This window comes from Cryptotermes secundus, unplaced genomic scaffold (assembly GCF_002891405.2).
Source record: "Cryptotermes secundus unplaced genomic scaffold, Csec_1.0 scaffold1437, whole genome shotgun sequence".
In the NCBI taxonomy this organism is placed as follows: domain Eukaryota; kingdom Metazoa; phylum Arthropoda; class Insecta; order Blattodea; family Kalotermitidae; genus Cryptotermes; species Cryptotermes secundus.
In genome coordinates, this window is record NW_019731298.1 from 33,473 (window position 1) to 52,140 (window position 18,668).

Consider the following 18,668-nt stretch of genomic DNA (forward strand, 5'->3'; position numbering starts at 1 on the left):
GTCGCGCAGCGAGCGAGCCGTGCAGCGGCTGTTGCTGGGAGGTCGGTGGGCACGACGGTGCTAGACAGCGGTGACTGTTGCGTGGCTGTTTTCTGTGTTGTCCGTACTGAGACTGGGTGGGTAGCAGCGAGCACTATTCAGGAGTTGAATTTCAATGTAGCAATCGCTGAGTTCAGTGATTATTGAGTATTGAGCCAGTTACTAGTGAGTGAGTTACTAGAGAGAGAGTAACCAGTCACTTGTTGTCTATCTTTAGCCGGGGTATTTGTGATACTGCCAATGGCAGTAATGTTGAGATTGTAAATTGTGTGATTGTAAGATCGAGTGGAATAAATTCGCTATATCAAATAAGGCATGAAGTTATTTGTCGCATGACATATACCCAACACGCAACAATATATCCAAATGAGCATACTTTCTGGTTGCAAGAAAGAAATATGCATTTGCATTAAAATCCGGTCCCTACTTATCATCCAACACTGCTGACTGATTCTTTTAGATTGGGGATGTGAATACATCCAGTTGCTATGTCAGTCCTAATGATCATTCGCTTGGATCAATCATACACGTACACTAAGAACAAAGTTGAAAAAGTTTTGAATACCTTCTGCCTCAGCTGAGCTTTCTGGAAGCTCTCAAGATCACGGTAATTCTTTCCACTGAACACCTCATCTCCTGATTGTACTACCTCATCATCCGAGCTTTCTGTCGTCTTGCTTTTACGTTGCCGTCTTGACAACAGTGGGGAATTGAGCAGGTGTTTCCTGTAATAATAATTTGAATTCGTGGAAGAATATTGTCATATTTCACGGACAAATGAGAGACATTGTACCAATCAAAGTTTTCAAACCTGTAAAATACAGCGCCTTTCTAATTCCAATGTATGCACCATTTCTAAAACAATATATTTAAAAAATCTTTATATCATACTTACATTTAATAATTTAAAGTTTAAAATATCCTCTATTGAGAAATTAGTCAGCACCAGCTGTAAATGTTAAAATTTGTCATCCTAGATCTTTATATGTATGCACAAAATTCAGTTACAGTTTCTATTCATTCACTGCCTCTTATGAATTGTAACAACTTACGATTGGAACTCAAATTACGGATGGTGACATAGCATTTTATAAGAGTGTACTGAAATGCCAGATGTTTCTGAAGGTGTATGATATTGCTTCATTTTTATGTGTATGTGCTCTCTGCACAATGTGTATGTACAAGTAATAACTGTGACTGGAAAATGCTCTTATAAGCTGCTTCATGTATAACTTCTGATTTTCAGCCTATGCCTGAAATACTAACCTGATAGGAGAAGAAGATTGATTGCGCTTGCTAGATTTTTTGCTAGGGGCTGGGCTAGTTGGGCTGCTACGAGGGAGACGTGGTGAAGCACATGGAGTAGGAGGAGGCAAAGACCTTGATTCCTCAAGTAGCTCTCTGCACTTCAACCTCATTGCTAGGCTGTCAAAAGTTGGTAAGACATCTGCACCAAGACAATGTGAAGAACTTGCTTCCCTAACTGCCAACTTTTCACTCAAGTCTGTTCCACAGTTCCCATTCAAACTGTTTCCTCCTTCTGAAGGGGGCAACACTGGCAATTTGGTCTTTTCATGCAATAATGTAGAAGGGAGTGGGGAGGACTTTGGCATTGTTGCTGTCTGACCTGTTTCCTGAGATGCTGAGGACACAGAGGAAACAGCAACCAGTGGTATTTGGTTCTGGTGGTGATATCTTCCCTGGAGTAATTCTGTTGGAACCTTCTCATTTTTGGATGGAATTTGGTTGGTAAAATTGTTTGGAGGGAAGATGTCACTGGAGTCAAGACTTCTGCTCTTCCCACAGTTTTTCAGTTTCAGTGGTCTGGATGTACTAGACACATTCCTGTCTTCAGCTCCACTACTGCTCAACTCCTGAGCATGTTGACCTCTATTCTTGTGTTTTCTTTGTTTGTTCTTCCTATTTACCAACACCAGGCGTTTTGGTGCCTCTTTTCGAAATACTAATTGTGCCACATCACTAGGGACAAGCTGTGCATCCACCAAATCCAGATATCCAACACTGCAGCTTCGAACCATGGAGTCTGCCAGACAAGCTGGAGGACATGGTGCTATTGGGATGATGGTAGGTGTTCTCTTCACATTCCCTCTATCTGGAGTAGGCAGTTCACTAGGGGCAGATACTCCATCTTCATCAATGTAAAGAAGGTCTTCTGGTTTCCCCATGCACCATTTTGAGCCTGGAGTTCCCACTTGGTTTCCGCTGGGGCTTGATTTGTTTGAATAATACTTCTCCTTTCTTTTCTCCACATTGATCACATTATTGTTGCTGTTTATTGGTTTCATAGGAGAAGTGGATGCACTGTGTATGACACTGTTAGTTGGAATAATAGCTACATCTGTTCCAGAAGTACTGTCACATAAACTTACATTATATAATTGAGGCAGCTTCTTGTTGTTGTTGTTGTTGTTATTGTTGTTGTTGATGTTGCTTCCTTCATTGTCAACTCTTTTCATAACCACTGGCCTAATATCTATGTTATTCTGTTCTACTGTGCATAAATCTAGATTCAGGTTCAAACCAACCACACTTTGATTCTGACCCTGTTGTTCTACTGACATAAATTTCATCCTGTGGACTATACATGCATGATCATTGGATATAGCAGCTGCCATTATAGTCTGTGAAGCTGGGTTACGGTCAATAAGAAATTCACTTGGGGCAACAGCATTTTTCGGTGACTGAAGTGTTGAAACAGTGCCATCACACATCAGTGGGGAAATGTGGTGAGTTATCTGAGTAGCAGTGCCCTTTACACAACCTCCTGTTGAAACACTATACTTCCCCATGTACTGTGTTACACCACCTATCATATTGTTGTATGTTCCGCCCCCACTACTGCTCCCACCATTTCCCCCAACACTGTACACCATACTGTTTGATGCTGGTAGCACTTGTGAACTGGTGCAACTATCTATGTAGCTTCTTACAGTTGGTGCTGAGGAGCAAGAGGCAGCATCTGCACGTTGTGATTCACAGTAATGAACAATGTCAGTAAGGTCCACATATGGATATTCATCTTCATATGACTCTGCCTTTGCCAATGCAGGAACCAGAGTGTCATTCACAGTCACACTAGTTTCTGAGGTTACATGATGGTTACTGGGAGCAGTGATGTATGGTGGGGGTAGGACTTGTGAGGATTTTGGGTGTGGTTGTGTAGCAAATCTTCCTGCTGTGGAACCAGGGACTGAGTGATGAGATCTTGGAGTCATGGGGGCAATAGGTGGGGCAATGTCTGGTTGCATTCTACCACCACCATGTTCTTCTTGCTGGAAAACTTCTTCTTCATCTTCAGAGAAAAGATTAGGGTTGAAATTGGGGTCTGGACCTGGTGCAATGTCATCTCGAAGTTCAGTCATCACCAGGGTCATTTGGCGGGGCTGCAGATGGAGGAGGGATGTTTTATACGTCACCTGGCCCAGGTTGGCTGGAACGGATGAAGCCAGTCCATGAATCTTGAACTTTGTACCCCATATGTTGGATGTGACCTCAACAAGCCGAATGTGCTGTGGAAGGGGTTAAAAATAATAATTATACTTGCAAAAAAGCAAATAAAGTGTTCTATCGCATTAGCTTCATACAAGTTTAAGTTCTGTATGTATTCATTTATTTGTCGTCACTTTCCTTAATATGTGGGATGCTTATAAGTTATGGATTTTAAAGAGCTTGATATGAAATGCTTATGGTTTATTTTAAAATACTATATCATCTTTCAACTGTTGTGGCCAATCTGAACGTACTTCCTGCGCCAACTGGAGGACAGCACATAGGTCATGCTACAGAAGCACCATCTCAGTTGGCATAGCAGTGAGACCACCAAAAGCAATTACTGCTCCACAAGAGCTCTACTTCAGAGCCACAGCTGTAGTAATCTCATGCATACTTTGCAAGTGATTTGTATTATTAGAGTTAATAAAGTTTTATAACATTAAACACTGTGATACCCTTCTTTATGGATTACCCAATTAACCATATTGACCCTGGAGCCACTGACATCTACCAAGAAATAACTGGGTTACAACATTTAAAATCTGGCAGAGTTTATAAAACACTTCTTTGCACTCCAGAACAGAACACTAGTCTATAAGGACATACAAGCAGGAAAATATCTTCCCGCTGTGGATGTGTTATGATGTTCTTCTACTTAAGAAGTCTGAATTGATCAGATTATTGAAAAAAATCTTTCAGTTGTACGTTTCTCATATATTTTAAATCAGCAGTTCAAGTGCCATTGTTAATAGTAGCATATTTCTTCTGTAAGTCACTACTCAAAATTAAATAAATGAAACAATGGCTCAACGTATTTCATATACAACATAACTCACTTCTGGCAATGTGTCAACATAGGCAAGGTCATCTTGTTCCCCATCAGCACCAATGCCCATGCCCCTATCAACACCTCCACTGTGTGACTTGTTGCGTCTTCGCTTACGTCTCTGTACCCTGGGACTACCACAACCATCTTCACGTTCTGTATCAGATGTATCACTTGCAGCATTCTGAGATGAACCGCTACTCTTTGCTGAATCAGTAGAATCAGCTGCTAAGGCTAATTCTAGAAGGAAAAAATCAGCATTCTTTTAGAACATGCCTCTCCTTTACAAGTCAATAGCAGGTGATAAAAGAGATTGCATGTCAAAAGGGCATCATCAAAACAGAACTTAAAATGTTGGTAGCCACAAAGAGGGCACTGCATAATAACAAAATAAATCAGTCTATAGTTTTCCAAAAACCAAGTCCATTCAGTTGACTCCAAGGCCTACTGAATTGGACCAGATGTCCAATTTTCAGAAAGAAATACCAGGACCCTCTTGACCTTCCCCCAGTTGTATTAGCCCCATACAGTCATGTATTGTCCCCTTTAAAGTATGAAACAAAAGGTAAGGATAACACTTAATTTTACAGTACATAACGTGAAGAGCTTAGGCAACACCGTTAAATGGACCAAGAAATAAACAAGTAACACTCAAATACCTTAAATATGGTGACAAATTAAAATGGTAAATGAGTCATACACATCGGAAATGCACTTATTTGGTGAGAGAGGGGGATGACAATACAGTATGTTAGTACGCTTGGGATAATATTTGAGGATAATATTAGAACAGATAATAAACATATGGTATATGATGATGTGGACTAAATTCAAAAGGCTCAGGACAGGATCCAGAGATAAACTCTTGAAAATGTGGTACTGAAAATTCATGTTCAATAAAAGGTATGGATTTCTTGAACAGCTGGGTGATTTTCAGCTTCTAAAGGACACTGCTCCATGGAGTTTGTTGATTAGCTAGTTAATGAAGCATACTGTCATATTGTAAATAACAATGCTGATTTATGCGGAAGCCTACTTACCATCAACTTGAGGGTCAAAGATGACGAACTCAGGGCGAATCTTGCTTGTGCGCTTGCCTTTGAGAAGAGGGACAAGTCCACCAAGATACTCAAGGTACAGTGTGTAGCATGTACCTGAGCTCAGGTTGGAATCGTCATCATGACGGATCATGGTGCAGTGAAGCCGCACACTGCCTGCAGGTGGTCGTGAAACAAACTCACGAAGTGCTGATGATTCAGGAACGCAACACTGAAGAAAGGCATCATATATAGCATTAATGTCCTATTTCTGAACACAGACTATGTAAGTTCGTGATACACAAAAGTTGATTTTACATATTCGTAATGAATATTTTTCTCATCAGAGTAAGAGACCATGATCCATAAACACAAAACAATGTGTAAAATAATTTCTGTATCTATACATCTAAATATTTTTATTTTCTGGGAAGTATGACTATATGAGATGATTACAGATTTTGGACAGTATCATAATAGGCATTTCTTGAATTTATTTCCCTATACTTACTTTGTAGATAATTTTCTTCATTGCACTATAAAATGATTTTGGCCTTATAATGTAACGGATTTGATCAATGCATTGCCAGGCAACAGCTCTGTAAACACAGTCCAACATGCAACAATAGAGGAAGCTGTGTTTTCTGTAGATCTGACTGATATGCCAACAGACTGGCTAGATAGTGATCATGTGACATGTGTTTCCTGTGACACATGTCTGTTCCTCGGCTATGTAAGTAAGAGTCCAGTGAGTAAGTGAATGGGTGGGTGAGTGAGTGAGTGAGTGAGTGAGTGAGTGACGAGTAGTGGGAGTGGCAAAAACATGTGAATGAGCAAGCAAGCAAGCAGTAAGCACAAGGAGTACAGAAGAGTACAAGAAGTGAGCCTGTAAAGATTTAACGTGTAATTTGAGACTTTGTGTGTGCTATAGTGCAGTGGTATTGGGAGTGTGTAATTTAGTGAGACTTTTATAGTTCCTCTGTTATAAATCCATGAAAGCTAGTGCAGATAGCCTGAAGAGATTAGTGTGGGGTGCTTTTTATTGTGAAAATCAGTAACAGTGTAATAATTAATTGTAGTTATGACCTGTAGGTGGTTAATAAATCCAATTACCAATCCAAACCCACGTCTTAGTCACTGTTACACGTGACAATATTTTATGTTGTTTGTGTTTCTGCGTAGTAAATTAGTATCATACCATGTGATGGGCCAATCTACCATTCAGGGAGCCATAATAAATGTCTGAAGGTTCAATGATTCAGAATTAATTATGAATCAGATCAGTCAGCAGTTTCCAACTTAATTTTAAGTTTTTATAGTAATGTTCTTTTTAAATTATGTTCATTAATTAAAATTGTATTAAGTTTTTTATTTCTTATTCTATTATCTACATTAATTGACTAATGTATGTGATTTTAATTATGTAACTCATGTAATTTATTATATGTATCTGGACACATCTATTATTGAAGGGACTATTTCCACATTCTAGGTTTTTTACCTGTATGGATATATGGAAAATAAAGGACATGAATGAATGAATGAATCCATAAAACCTGAAGAAAAAATCAATACAGTCACCATATGTGGGTTACAGTAACCAGAGTTCAGTTTGAATCTTATTAAGTAAAGTTAATAACAATCCTAACTCATCATCAAAGTGTTCAGCCTTCATTTAGACCACTTTCAATCTCTTCTGAAGATAGGCCTCCAACTAAACACAAAATTATTATGGCATAAAATAATATGAGCAACAAAGTCATAATGTAACTATGTATATGTAATAAATCATTTTAGAACATTAAAAAATTACCTACGAAAAACATTTTATGATAAAATTTAGAGAACACATTTTGTAAAGGATTCTTATGAGTAGTATTCAGTTCAGAAACTGTCACAGCTCATCTACCCCAAAACTCAAGATCAACATATACAAAATAATAATTCTGTCCATTCAAGTTTATGAATGTGAAATATGGTCTCTTACTTTGAGGAATGGCCATAAATTAGAAATGTTTGAAAATTAAGAGCTCAGAAACATATTTGGTCCTAAAAATGATGATACAACTATGCAATTTAGGATACTTCACGATGAACAACTTCACTGTTACGCATATTACCTCATACCCTTAGGTTAATTAACTCTAGGAGTATATGATGAGCTGGAGATGTGGCTAAGATAGGAAAAAGAAAAAGGAAATGAGTAGAGGAATTTTGATGGGGAAATTTCTTGGAAAGTGGGCATTCAGAAAACTGAGGAGATACGATGATAACATTAAGATGGATTTAGGGAAGTAGGAAGGTGAATGGAAGTAACTCAGGATCACTTCTAATGGCAGACTTTGGTATTAGAGGCACTGACCATTTAATTCTTATATCAGAGTGTCAATTCAATCCCCTACAACCTTTTAGACTTCCTTAGAGACATGTTCTAGGGAAACATTATAAAGCTAAATGGATAAAGCGTTCCCTCATTTTAGACCAGGAACTAAGTAATACTGATGAAAACAAGAATAAACTTCCTGTGGATACTTCATACTTACCCTGATGGTTTGAGCAAACAGATTTGAGATGAGAGCCTTGATCCGAGGAGGCAGAGGTAGGGCGGTAACTTTGTTTTCACCACCCCTTAGTTGTGAGTGAATGCGTAGACGACACATTAGCTGCAATGATGCCACTCTTCGTGACACCCAAGCAATGTGCACCTGACACCCCGTTGCAATGAACAGTCGTTTATCATTATGACCCCATGTCAGTGCTGTCACTGGAGACTGCAAATCAAAGATGTCTCATTAGAACAAAGATAAACTGGAAATAGATTTCTCCCAATTCCTTGAACTGTAAGCATAATTTCTNAAAGGAAATATATTTTTTCTTGGTTACTGATATGAGAATTTATTCACCTAATTGCTAGCTAACTGGTGTCACTCCGTTCATTGGCATAATTTGAACAGAGAAATTAGAACTATTTAATATTTTATAAAGAAGTTATTCTGAAGATTAGAGGACTGAAAAATTTGTCATAATTCAAATGTCTGCAAAAAATAAGCATTATATCTCATTTTAAATTATACAGTCAACAATGAAGGTATTTTCCTCTTGTTTGTCTACTTACACAGAACTAATTAATGGAAGTATTCAAATTTCATTCAACTCCAACTGCAAATATTTAATTCCACTTGCATTGCTTTTAATAAGAAAATATTTAAAATGTATATAATTTATAATGTAACACCATATGTTTAATATTGCATTGTCCATAGAAACTTTTAACTAATTTCATAGAGACAAATAGAGATGAAAGGCAACCAGATGAATGATGAAATTAAATCAAGGGGTTTATGATGTCAATGCTGAGTCATTTATTGACTTATATTAGGACACTTCATTATCAAGAGCAACAGTATCATGGCATAATCTGTCGAATCAACTGTGTATAACCTCATCAATCCTGTTTGTCAAGAATATATTTACATTGTGTAGGACAGTGTAGCTAGGATTAGATCAGTGCATGGGCTATCCATGACAGTTTGAATATGAAACAATTATGACAATCATTATGCTGAAGGGAAGAGATGACTTGGAAATCTAGCCATAGCTGTAAGAATGATATTCATGAGAATATGTGTTGGTGACATTGTGTGTTACAAGTATGCAGGACAGGTATCATGCGATGTGATATGTATATTTCCTCAATACAGATCACTCGTCTGTGATAAACAACAGATTTACAACATATAATTTAAAGATGGCCTTTGTGGTTCACTGCAACAGTGCTTCACTTTCTGTCTGACATAGTCATGACTTTTATGAATACTTTGTGCAATCACAGGTACATTCTCGTAAATATTTTCAACCTTCTGGAGCATATTTTTGACTTTCAAGTTACAAAAGAAATACTTTTTTGCACCTAAAAATCTGTTCCTTAATAATAAACCTTCCGGTTCCATATAAGACAAGGAATGTTTTGATCACCTATGTGACCATTAGCTTCTCAAGAAGGACTCTGCACCATGGAGTTAGTTTATTACTTAATTAATAATCGTTAATCTGTGGTCTTCTTGGCTGCGATGTCCTGTAGCTTGAAGGTAGATACCGACATTTCAGGAGAATACGTAGCCTCCATTTTCATAGTTGAAGAATTAATGATGAGGAAGTGACTCAATTATGGAGGCAGGTTAGAAGGAACACACTCACCTTTAGCCCTGAAATGAAGGCAGCATGTTCCTCCAAAACATCAGTATCCGCCTTCAAGACTAAAATGCATCACAATCTTGACGACCAGAATCTGAACAATCATTGTCACAAAAACCTTAAAACTTAAATCATTAATCTCAGAAACAGACCTGGGTGTAGGGAATTATTGTCGAATAGAGGAGCACACCAGTTTCAGAGTAAAATTTTAGCATGTTGGTATATTCCACTGTGGGTGCAGAAGCCACTTTGGAGTCTGGGGATGACTGCTGTGTCCCAGCAGAGGCAGGAACTGTCTGTTGCATAGTGCCAGCTACAGCCAGGAGCTCATGACAGTTACTCCACTCCAGACACAGGGGCCCACACAAACCAGTGTGCACTTGGATTGGTGAAACATCATCAAAACTCTTCATGAGGAATATATATCCATTCTGCAGACTCACTGCTAAGATGAAGATGCAGCCATCTAAAAAGCAAACAAAATAGCATCTAGTAGGACTAGGCCAGCAAACAATTCAAAAATAGTTGTTCTTATATTAAATATATTTTCAAAATATTTGTGTAAATTTCAGGATCAGAAATCCAAAACTTTGAATGACATTGCAATATAGGACTGCTAGAATCTGTACAGACATATTTGCCACTGCGTGAACTGCATAAATACAATCTAATTAGCATTTTGCTTTGAATTCTGAATGACACATAATGCACCATGCATTCATTGTCTTCTATTACACTAAAAAGAAATATAAATTTCAATCAGTCATACATAAGATTACAATAATAATATAATTATGTTTCTCCTTATGACAATTAAGATTTTGATGTATTAAACAGAGATAAAACAATACTTTAATTCCACTTACAGTATCTTATCTAGGACAATTTTGATTTTGATATATGTTTCTTTCCTTAGTTGATGTTTGTAGCCTTCTGGTATGTTACCTATCATGACAGTTACATTTTTAGCCCACTTTCCTTATTTTGAAAAATAAAAGTAGGCTTATGTGATCACCTTGCTGTCTGTGCATCTATGTGTCTCTACCTTTGTACATCTGTGACTTCCTAAGAAATTTTGAATGTCTGAACCAGTCTTCTTGAAATCTGGTGTGTATTTACATAATGGCAACCAGCCCATCTCAATGGCGTACTTCACAAATCCCTCTAATCAGTCTCTGTGTCTGTATGTATATTCCCCTTATGGTTGCTAGGCAACATCTTGGTAGACATGTTTCCACGGCAATGAGCATATGCAAAAATTGAAGAATCATTAGAGGTGTTATTTTCTATGTAGACTGTATTGCATTAAAGGAAAGTATGCGATTATGTCTTACCAGAACTGCCTGTTTATCATGTGGATATGAAAATGTTAGGATTATCTGAGAATATATAAGACCATATACGATTTGAGGTTCTCACAGAGGTGGCAATGAAAAGTTCTGTTGCCTGGAATATAACACCATGTAGTTAGCTGAAATTTAAATGATGTTTCAGAGGAACATGTTGCCTCCACTTTCAGGGTCAATGAATAAGCCAAGAAGGAATCGAACATGAAAGCAGGTGCTTGCTACCTGCATTACTCACATGGATTGAGGAAAACTACAGAAAACCTCAGTCAGTACAGCTGGTGTCCTGACCAAGATTCAAATCAGGGACCTCCTAAATATAAACTGAAAGGGTTAGTTAGTTAGTTATTAGAAAGGGTGGGTTTCCCCATGCACTGAGACCTGTATTGGTCCATTGTGCTTCCCTCTATGATTTCTACCAGTCTCTATATCCTACCAGTACTGGTGCTTACCATCAGTCCCGCCCAGCCAGCGAGACCAGCTCTACTAGCTGAGAGGTATCTATAATGCTTCCCCCATCTACCAGAACCGGAAGGGTTACTGTCTGATAAATTTCCTATCCAGAATGGTATAAGACAAGGAGATGCTTTGTCACCACTCCTTTTCAACTTTGCTTTAGAATATGCCATTAGGAAGGTCCAGGAAAACCAGGTGGGACTGTAATTAAACAGGACACTTCAGCTGTTGGTCTGTGCTGATGAAGCGAATCTACTGGGTGATAATATAGATACCATAAAGAAAAACCCACAAACTTTAATTGACTCTAGTAAGGAGGTTGGTCTAGTAATAAACACAGAGAAAACTAAGTATGTGTTTCTCTCTCATCACCAAAATGCAGGGCAAGATCATGACTTAATGATAGAAAACAGATGTTTTGAAAATGTGGCACAGTTCAGATATTTGGGAACGATTATAACAAACCAAAACCTGATTCAGGAGGGAATTAAGAGGAGACTGAACTCAGGTAATGCTTGCTACCATTGAGTTTAGAACCTTTTGTCTTCTCGTCTGCTGTCTAAAAGCATAACAATTAGAATACACAGAACTATAATTTTGTATGTGGTTCTGTATGGGTGTGAAACTTTGTCTCTGACATTAAGGGAGGAACATAGACTGAGGGTGTTTGAGAACAGGATGCTGAGGAGAATATTTGGACCGAAGAGAAATGAAGTGACAGCAGGTTGGAGAAATCAGCATAATGAGGAGCTTCATAAATTGTACTCTTCTCCAAGTATAATCAGAATGACCAAGTGAAGGAGGATGAGGTGGGCAGGACATAGTTCGAATGGGGGAGAAAAGGAATGCATATAGGATATTGGTGGGAAAGCCAGAAGGAAAGAGACCACTGGGAAGACCAAGGCATAGGTGGGTGAACAATATTAAAATGGATCTTAGAGAGACAGGATGGGATGGAAAGGATTGGGTTGATCTGGCTCAGGATAGGGACCAGCGGAGAGCTCTTGTGAACACGGTAATTAACTTTCGGATTCCATAAAATGCTGAGAAATTCTTGAGTAGCTGCAGATTTGGGTTCTCCTCAAGAAGGGCTCAGTTCCATAAGCAAGTAAGTAAGTGTTACTGTTTGAGCCAACTTGCTAAGTGGGTATCTAAATAAAAGATCATTATAGTGAATGTAATATTCTCATCATATATCTAGAGGTCTGAGGAAATATCAATGTGAAATGAATATTTTCTAGGCATAACCTAAAAGACATTGACAATGTAAATACCTGCAGGAGGGGTGTACTGCCCTACTACAGGAGTTCTTTCATCTCCCTCCTCCATCTTGAATTTTTCACAAGACCAGGCCATCATTGTAATTCCCACATCACTACTCAATTGCACCTGGGACACCATGGCCCCATGAACATCCATCACGATGATCTGCCCTGCTGTTGTTCCAAAGTACACCTACACATGTTGACAGTTGGTAAGCCAAGCACAAACACATCACAAGTAATTTGTTCCAAAATTTTGATCAGTACAACATGCCACTCTGGCAAGATGAAAATAATCTCACTAGATGTAGGATATAAATGATTGATGTTCTTTTAACTACAGTACAGTGTCAATTGTCTGAAATAGTTATAATTTCATTTTAATTACTTAGTTCATATAAGTAGAGAGTAAAGAATTAAAGATCATCAATTATGCAAAACAAAATGTAGTTCAGATTCTCAATTTGTTCAGATAATTGAACAATAACAGAATCAAAGATTATATTTATTAGATATGACGAAATTATTATATTTTACATTTGAAAAACTCATGCACATACACACACAGACACACACAGTTTTTGTAATATAATGCAACAAATAAGGATGGACATGTAGGATTTGAGGTTCTCACAGAGGTGGTTCTAAAGAGTTCTATCTTCTGGGATATAACACTGTTGTCTTTCAATGGACTACATAATGTTAATGTCCACGAACATAGAACTTTTCAAGAATGGACATGTGTGTAAAATATTATTGAGAAATATAATTTTATTTTTAAAGCAACTGTGTTCAGAGAATTAATGTTTTGAATAATTAACAGTCAAGATAAATTATGCTTGAATGCAGTCACTGGGAGAGAAACTCTATGAAGCAGCTCATGTATCATTTTAACTAATCTAGAATGTCTTCTGGACATTCAAAATTCAAGTAAAATATTATACAGTACTTCTCTCCTAACTAATTTATAAGTATGTTTTTGATTTATAGATAATTGGTGTACTCCCATTGTTTTTTAATGTCAGTCAAGTGCAGAGATATGATTAATAGCTGTGCCATTAACTCATGATCCATGCTCATAAGAAACGACGATTTCATTTATAAATGGCATTTGTCATGCGAGAAGAATACTGGATAAAAGTTTGTATTATGATAAAAAAAAAGATTCATAAGAAATTACTGCAGGCAATTTTGTTTCCTGTTTTATAAATAGGACAATACTAATTTTTTCCATTGTTGTGGTCACTCTTTTTTAATCCAAATAGGGATAAGAAGTTTATGAGTCCCTGACATCAATGTCCTACAGCCTTCTTAGAGTAAATTGGCTGTAATGAAATTAATACCTTGAATTCACAAAGTGACATTTTTTCAATAGAAAATTCAACTTGTTAGAATATTTGAACTTATGAAGTGTAGCTAATTAATAGAGTATTCGGGTTGACCACATTTCACTTACTTGCTGGTCATCAGGTGTCCATATACCACATGTGATGGTGGAGTCCAATGTGAGCATGGAAGACCAATAGCGCTGACCTGCCACAGAACCAACCAATACAAAACCATCCTGCAAGATGGAAAACATGAAATCAGTATATAAATAATAATCACGTCTTAATTTGTACATTACTGAGATGTGGAAATGAATGACGCAAGCCAAGATACCAACAAGAGTGGAAAGACAAACACAAATTTAGGATACACATGTTAAGATATGTGATTCTCATGGTTGTGACTATGAAGTTTATTGTCTTGTGGAATGTAACACCATCTAGCACAACAATTACATCTCAAGGGAAAGCTCTGAAACCTGTTTCGCCCTCCCACTCAACCCTATCTCTCTATTCAGCTAGTGCACATACCGGAAAACAATTTATGTGTACTGGGAAACATATCACTGATACTCAGAAGCTAGGTTTTAGCCTTAACATTAAAACAAACAATACACTGATAGATACACAACTTTTTGGCTTTGGACAAGTTTGCCAGTATGCAACAATCGTCTGGCGGCATGAATGCTGGCTGAAAAAATATACTGTATACATGTGAGTATGTGTGTGTGTATACATTGCATATACATACATATATAAATAAATACATACATATACATACATACAGAAAAAAGTAGGTTTGGAGGTACATTGAAGGGACTAAAAATGAGGCAGACTGGAACTATAAATAAAAGTTAATTAATATATACAAACATGTGAGCAAATGCATGAATAAATAAGCATTTTAGTGAATAAATAAATGAACACAAAAGAAGTTGGTAATTATGCATTGGGCCTTGAAGACACGTTGAAGTGGAGGTATATCTTCAAGCATTCTTAATCTCAGTACTACATGGGGGTAAGTGGCAAGCTTCACGACCCAGCCACTTTACACACTGGGAAACAGACCAACGTATTTATTGGATAAAAGGCTGACTGGGCTGTACAGACAATCTGGACGCTGTGGAGAAGAATAAATCTCTGTACCTGTCAGGAATCGAACTCAAATTCGCCGGTCATCCAGTTCGTAAAATAGTCACTTTCTTGGTGAGCACGGTGCCTTCCTACCTGGTAACAGATGAGCGCCATGCGACCGTCATGTGACCAAGAGAAATGTGTGACAGGAGTGTTTCGATCGTTGATGAGCTCAATGCTCCACCTGCCCTCATACTTGATCCAGACAAAGATAATGCCTGAGCTGTCACATGAGGCCAGCTTCTGGTACGGCTCATTCCACTTCACCAAGATCACCTGCAACAATGGTAATCCTATCATGATATCTTCTAATGATACTGATGTCCAATACAATCAGACTTTGAATTAGTGGTTTGTTTGACACTGTCCATCGCTTGTTCTTCTAAAAACCAGAGAAAACAACGTTTCCGAAACTGGATCTGTTTCGTTCCTCGGGTGAGGGGGAAAACACTCTGTTGGGTCCCTTAGAAAAAGCTAAGGAGCCTCGACGTTTCACAACCCTGTGGGACTTCACGGCCTGTTACAAGGACAGGTATGTCGAAAGGAATAACAGGAAAATATGCACTAAAAATTGTGACATGCATAGATGCATGCATAGATGGGCGTGGAACTAAGATAGAACGGGAAGTTGCATAAAATGATCACAGATCTATTTTCCGAAACGTTGTTTTCTCTAGTTTTTAAAATACCGGACGACGGACAAAGTCCATCCTTTGCAGTCTGATAATCAAACTTATTCATGCAATGGCTCAAGCTTATCAGGGACTCTCCTTTGTAAGCCCACACACGAAGATATGCTAGCAGCCTCTTTTGCTGGGAAAATTCACCAGAACTCTGCCAAAGAATATTCAAAAGCAGAATCCTTAGTGTCAACTTTGGCTAGTTTGTTACTGCAATTAAATTCCTTCATAAAACGTCTACTAAGTCAATACGTGTATAACTTACTAGTTACGGCTAGTAATGGGATGACATTATATAAACTACAGTAAGCTGAAGAAGGAAGTCTTTTGGGATATGGCGCCGTGTAGATATTGTGTTAACCGACGTTTCGGAGGAACGTATCGCCTCCATCTTCAGGATAGAATAAAAAAGAAGAAAATCCGCAAGCAAAGAACCATCGTGAGCTGGTTCAAATAGTCTATTTGCACTTGCTCATACTGGTTCTTCGTTTGCGATAGGATGATAAGTTCGCTCAGTGTTGACAGCGACAAGACATAGGAAAAGAGTGCGCAGTGGTTACCGCTTCTGTGGTCTAGTGGTCAGAGTTCCTGGCTACAGATCCAGAGGTCCAGGTTCGATTCCCGGCGCTACCAGATTTTCTGAGAAATAGTGGGTCTGGAACGGGGTCCACTCATCCTCGTGAGTTTAATTGAGGAGCTATTTCAAGGAAATAGGGGCTCCGGTCTATAAAACCGAAATTAACGGCCGTGGGGATTCGTTGCGCTGGCCACGCGACACACTCTATCCGCTAAAGTTGGCACTAACTTCGCCGACAAGCGGCGGTCTCTCGGTCGGCATAGTTAGCTTGCGGACTAAAACCACGGTGTTTTTTTTTTGAGTGCAGTGATTACAGTGAAATAGTGGTGGATTGAACAAAAAGACAGACTCGTCCTCTCATAAGAGAGGGCGCCCCCCTAAAAGACCGTAACTGTCAAAGACTTACTGACTGACTGACTGTTAGTCGCAATATAACGTTGACTTTGGAAGAATTAGAATGAAGGGAGTGTCTGGAGTCTGCGGTTGAAGATGGTGGAGAAGAGAAGACACAGTGAGTCATATAGTGGTTTGTGAAGTGTAGTAAGAAGTTGTATGAGTGTGCCATAAATCCGTTCATCGACCCAAAACCCGACAGTATGAATGAATATACTAGTATAAGGAGTGGGCCTCCTCGGCCCTTGCACCGCGACCTACAGTGGTCTATTGTGCTTAAACCCGACAGTAGGTCACGTGAAAATATTATTCAAACTGACCATAGGAAATATAAACTGACTTCAGATAACTTAAGACGGAATTCAGTGTTGGACTTTTGTTTCTGAGACAATCATTTGGGATCTATAATGCCTTAAGTCAATATATTTAAAAAGTTATTCAGAAATGCAAGGAACTGTGGTAGCATAGTCAGTATAGCGACTGGCTTCGGGCTGAACAACCAAGCAATCTGAATACGAATCCCGGTAGAGTCAAGAATTTCCTCTTCTCCACGTCGTCCAGACCACCACCAGGGCCCACCCAGCCTCTTATCCAATGGGTATTGGGGGCTCTTTCCTCGGGGGTAAAGCAATCAGGGCGGGAAGCTGACCACTCACCTCCAGCTAGTGCCGAGGTTAAGACAACGTGGATCTATACATCCACTCCCCTGTACGCCTTCATGGCGTAGTGCTTCATTCATTGAACACAGGGACAACTTTACCTTAATAAAATATGAGCTTTCACAGGAAGCATAGGACCCATTAGGTGATGCTGCAAATATGTGTTATTGTGGAATTCAAATTCAACAAGACTTCCCAACACAACAGCTGATAACTTAACACAAACGAGCAGGCCTACGCCAAATTTTGCACAGATACACAAACAGGACGAGGCGGCGTTGAATGACAATTGCGAATAATGTTGCACTCTCTTGGTCATTCGCTTACTCACGAACACACGTAACTATATAATGACATATCATTTCACCAAACCATGTCTCTCGTGTTTCAGAGCTAACACTAGGGAGCATTCTCGAGAAGCAAGTGGTTAAACAACTGGTCAATAAAGTCCCCGTCCTGTACGGAACCCGAAGATTGATTATCGTGTTTATAGCACCCGGTACTGGATCGTATCCTGTTTCAGTTGAAACTACTCCACAACTTCACGACCAATCTTCTTTGAGCTCCACTTGACTACTCTCCTCCATTTACTTTTACGTGTACAAAGTAATCTTTTCCTTTTGGGATTTTCAACTAAAATATTGATGGATTTTCTTGTTTATCCCATGTTTGCTGCATGTTCCGCCCAGCACATCTTCATTTGATCACCCTACTGATACCTGGGGGTAAAGCTAGGTAAAGCTATCCTTGTAACAGGCCGTGAAGGTCCATATGGTTCTGAAACGTCGAGGCTCCCACATTTTCTCTAGACAATCGATTCACATATGGCGGTAAGTTTGTCAGCCTTACGTGCCGGCCGCCCTTTACCCCCCAGGAGGATTCCTGGTACTCATTTCAGTTAAAGGCTGAGTCGACACCAAGGCCATAATGCGGCTGGAAGGATTAGGTAAACTGAAAATAAAATCCACCTCATTGTGACTCGAACCCGCAACCTTCCGGCTTATAGCAGAGTGCCTCGGTGGGCACAAATTAGGAAGTTCCCCACTGCTGTTTTCTACCAATCACGTAAAAAGAACAGATATTAATTAACTGTACCTAACATCTGGCTTTTTATGTCTCCCTGGGTAAAATTCGCCGACAAGCGTCGGTCGCTCGGTCGGTATAGTTGGCTTGCGGCCTCAAGCCACGGAGTTTGTTTTGTTTCTGTTTGTTCACTCGGATATA

At 38.9% G+C, this 18,668-nt stretch overlaps 1 protein-coding gene across 2 annotated transcripts in view; it reads right to left on the reverse strand.

The window, feature by feature from the left end:
* Positions 1–18,668, reverse strand: part of LOC111867009 (tubby-related protein 4) — a 92,471-nt gene that overhangs the window by 20,555 nt on the left and 53,248 nt on the right. For both annotated transcript variants that reach the window (XM_023856463.2, XM_023856462.2), the window contains exons 3-11: positions 15,229–15,411; positions 14,130–14,237; positions 12,686–12,866; positions 9,762–10,075; positions 7,959–8,186; positions 5,419–5,647; positions 4,389–4,618; positions 1,306–3,569; positions 605–764 (exon numbers count right to left, since the gene is read on the reverse strand). In XM_023856463.2, the coding sequence (XP_023712231.1) occupies positions 605–764; positions 1,306–3,569; positions 4,389–4,618; positions 5,419–5,647; positions 7,959–8,186; positions 9,762–10,075; positions 12,686–12,866; positions 14,130–14,237; positions 15,229–15,411 (3,897 nt within the window). The remainder of the gene's footprint in view (positions 1–604; positions 765–1,305; positions 3,570–4,388; positions 4,619–5,418; positions 5,648–7,958; positions 8,187–9,761; positions 10,076–12,685; positions 12,867–14,129; positions 14,238–15,228; positions 15,412–18,668) is intronic.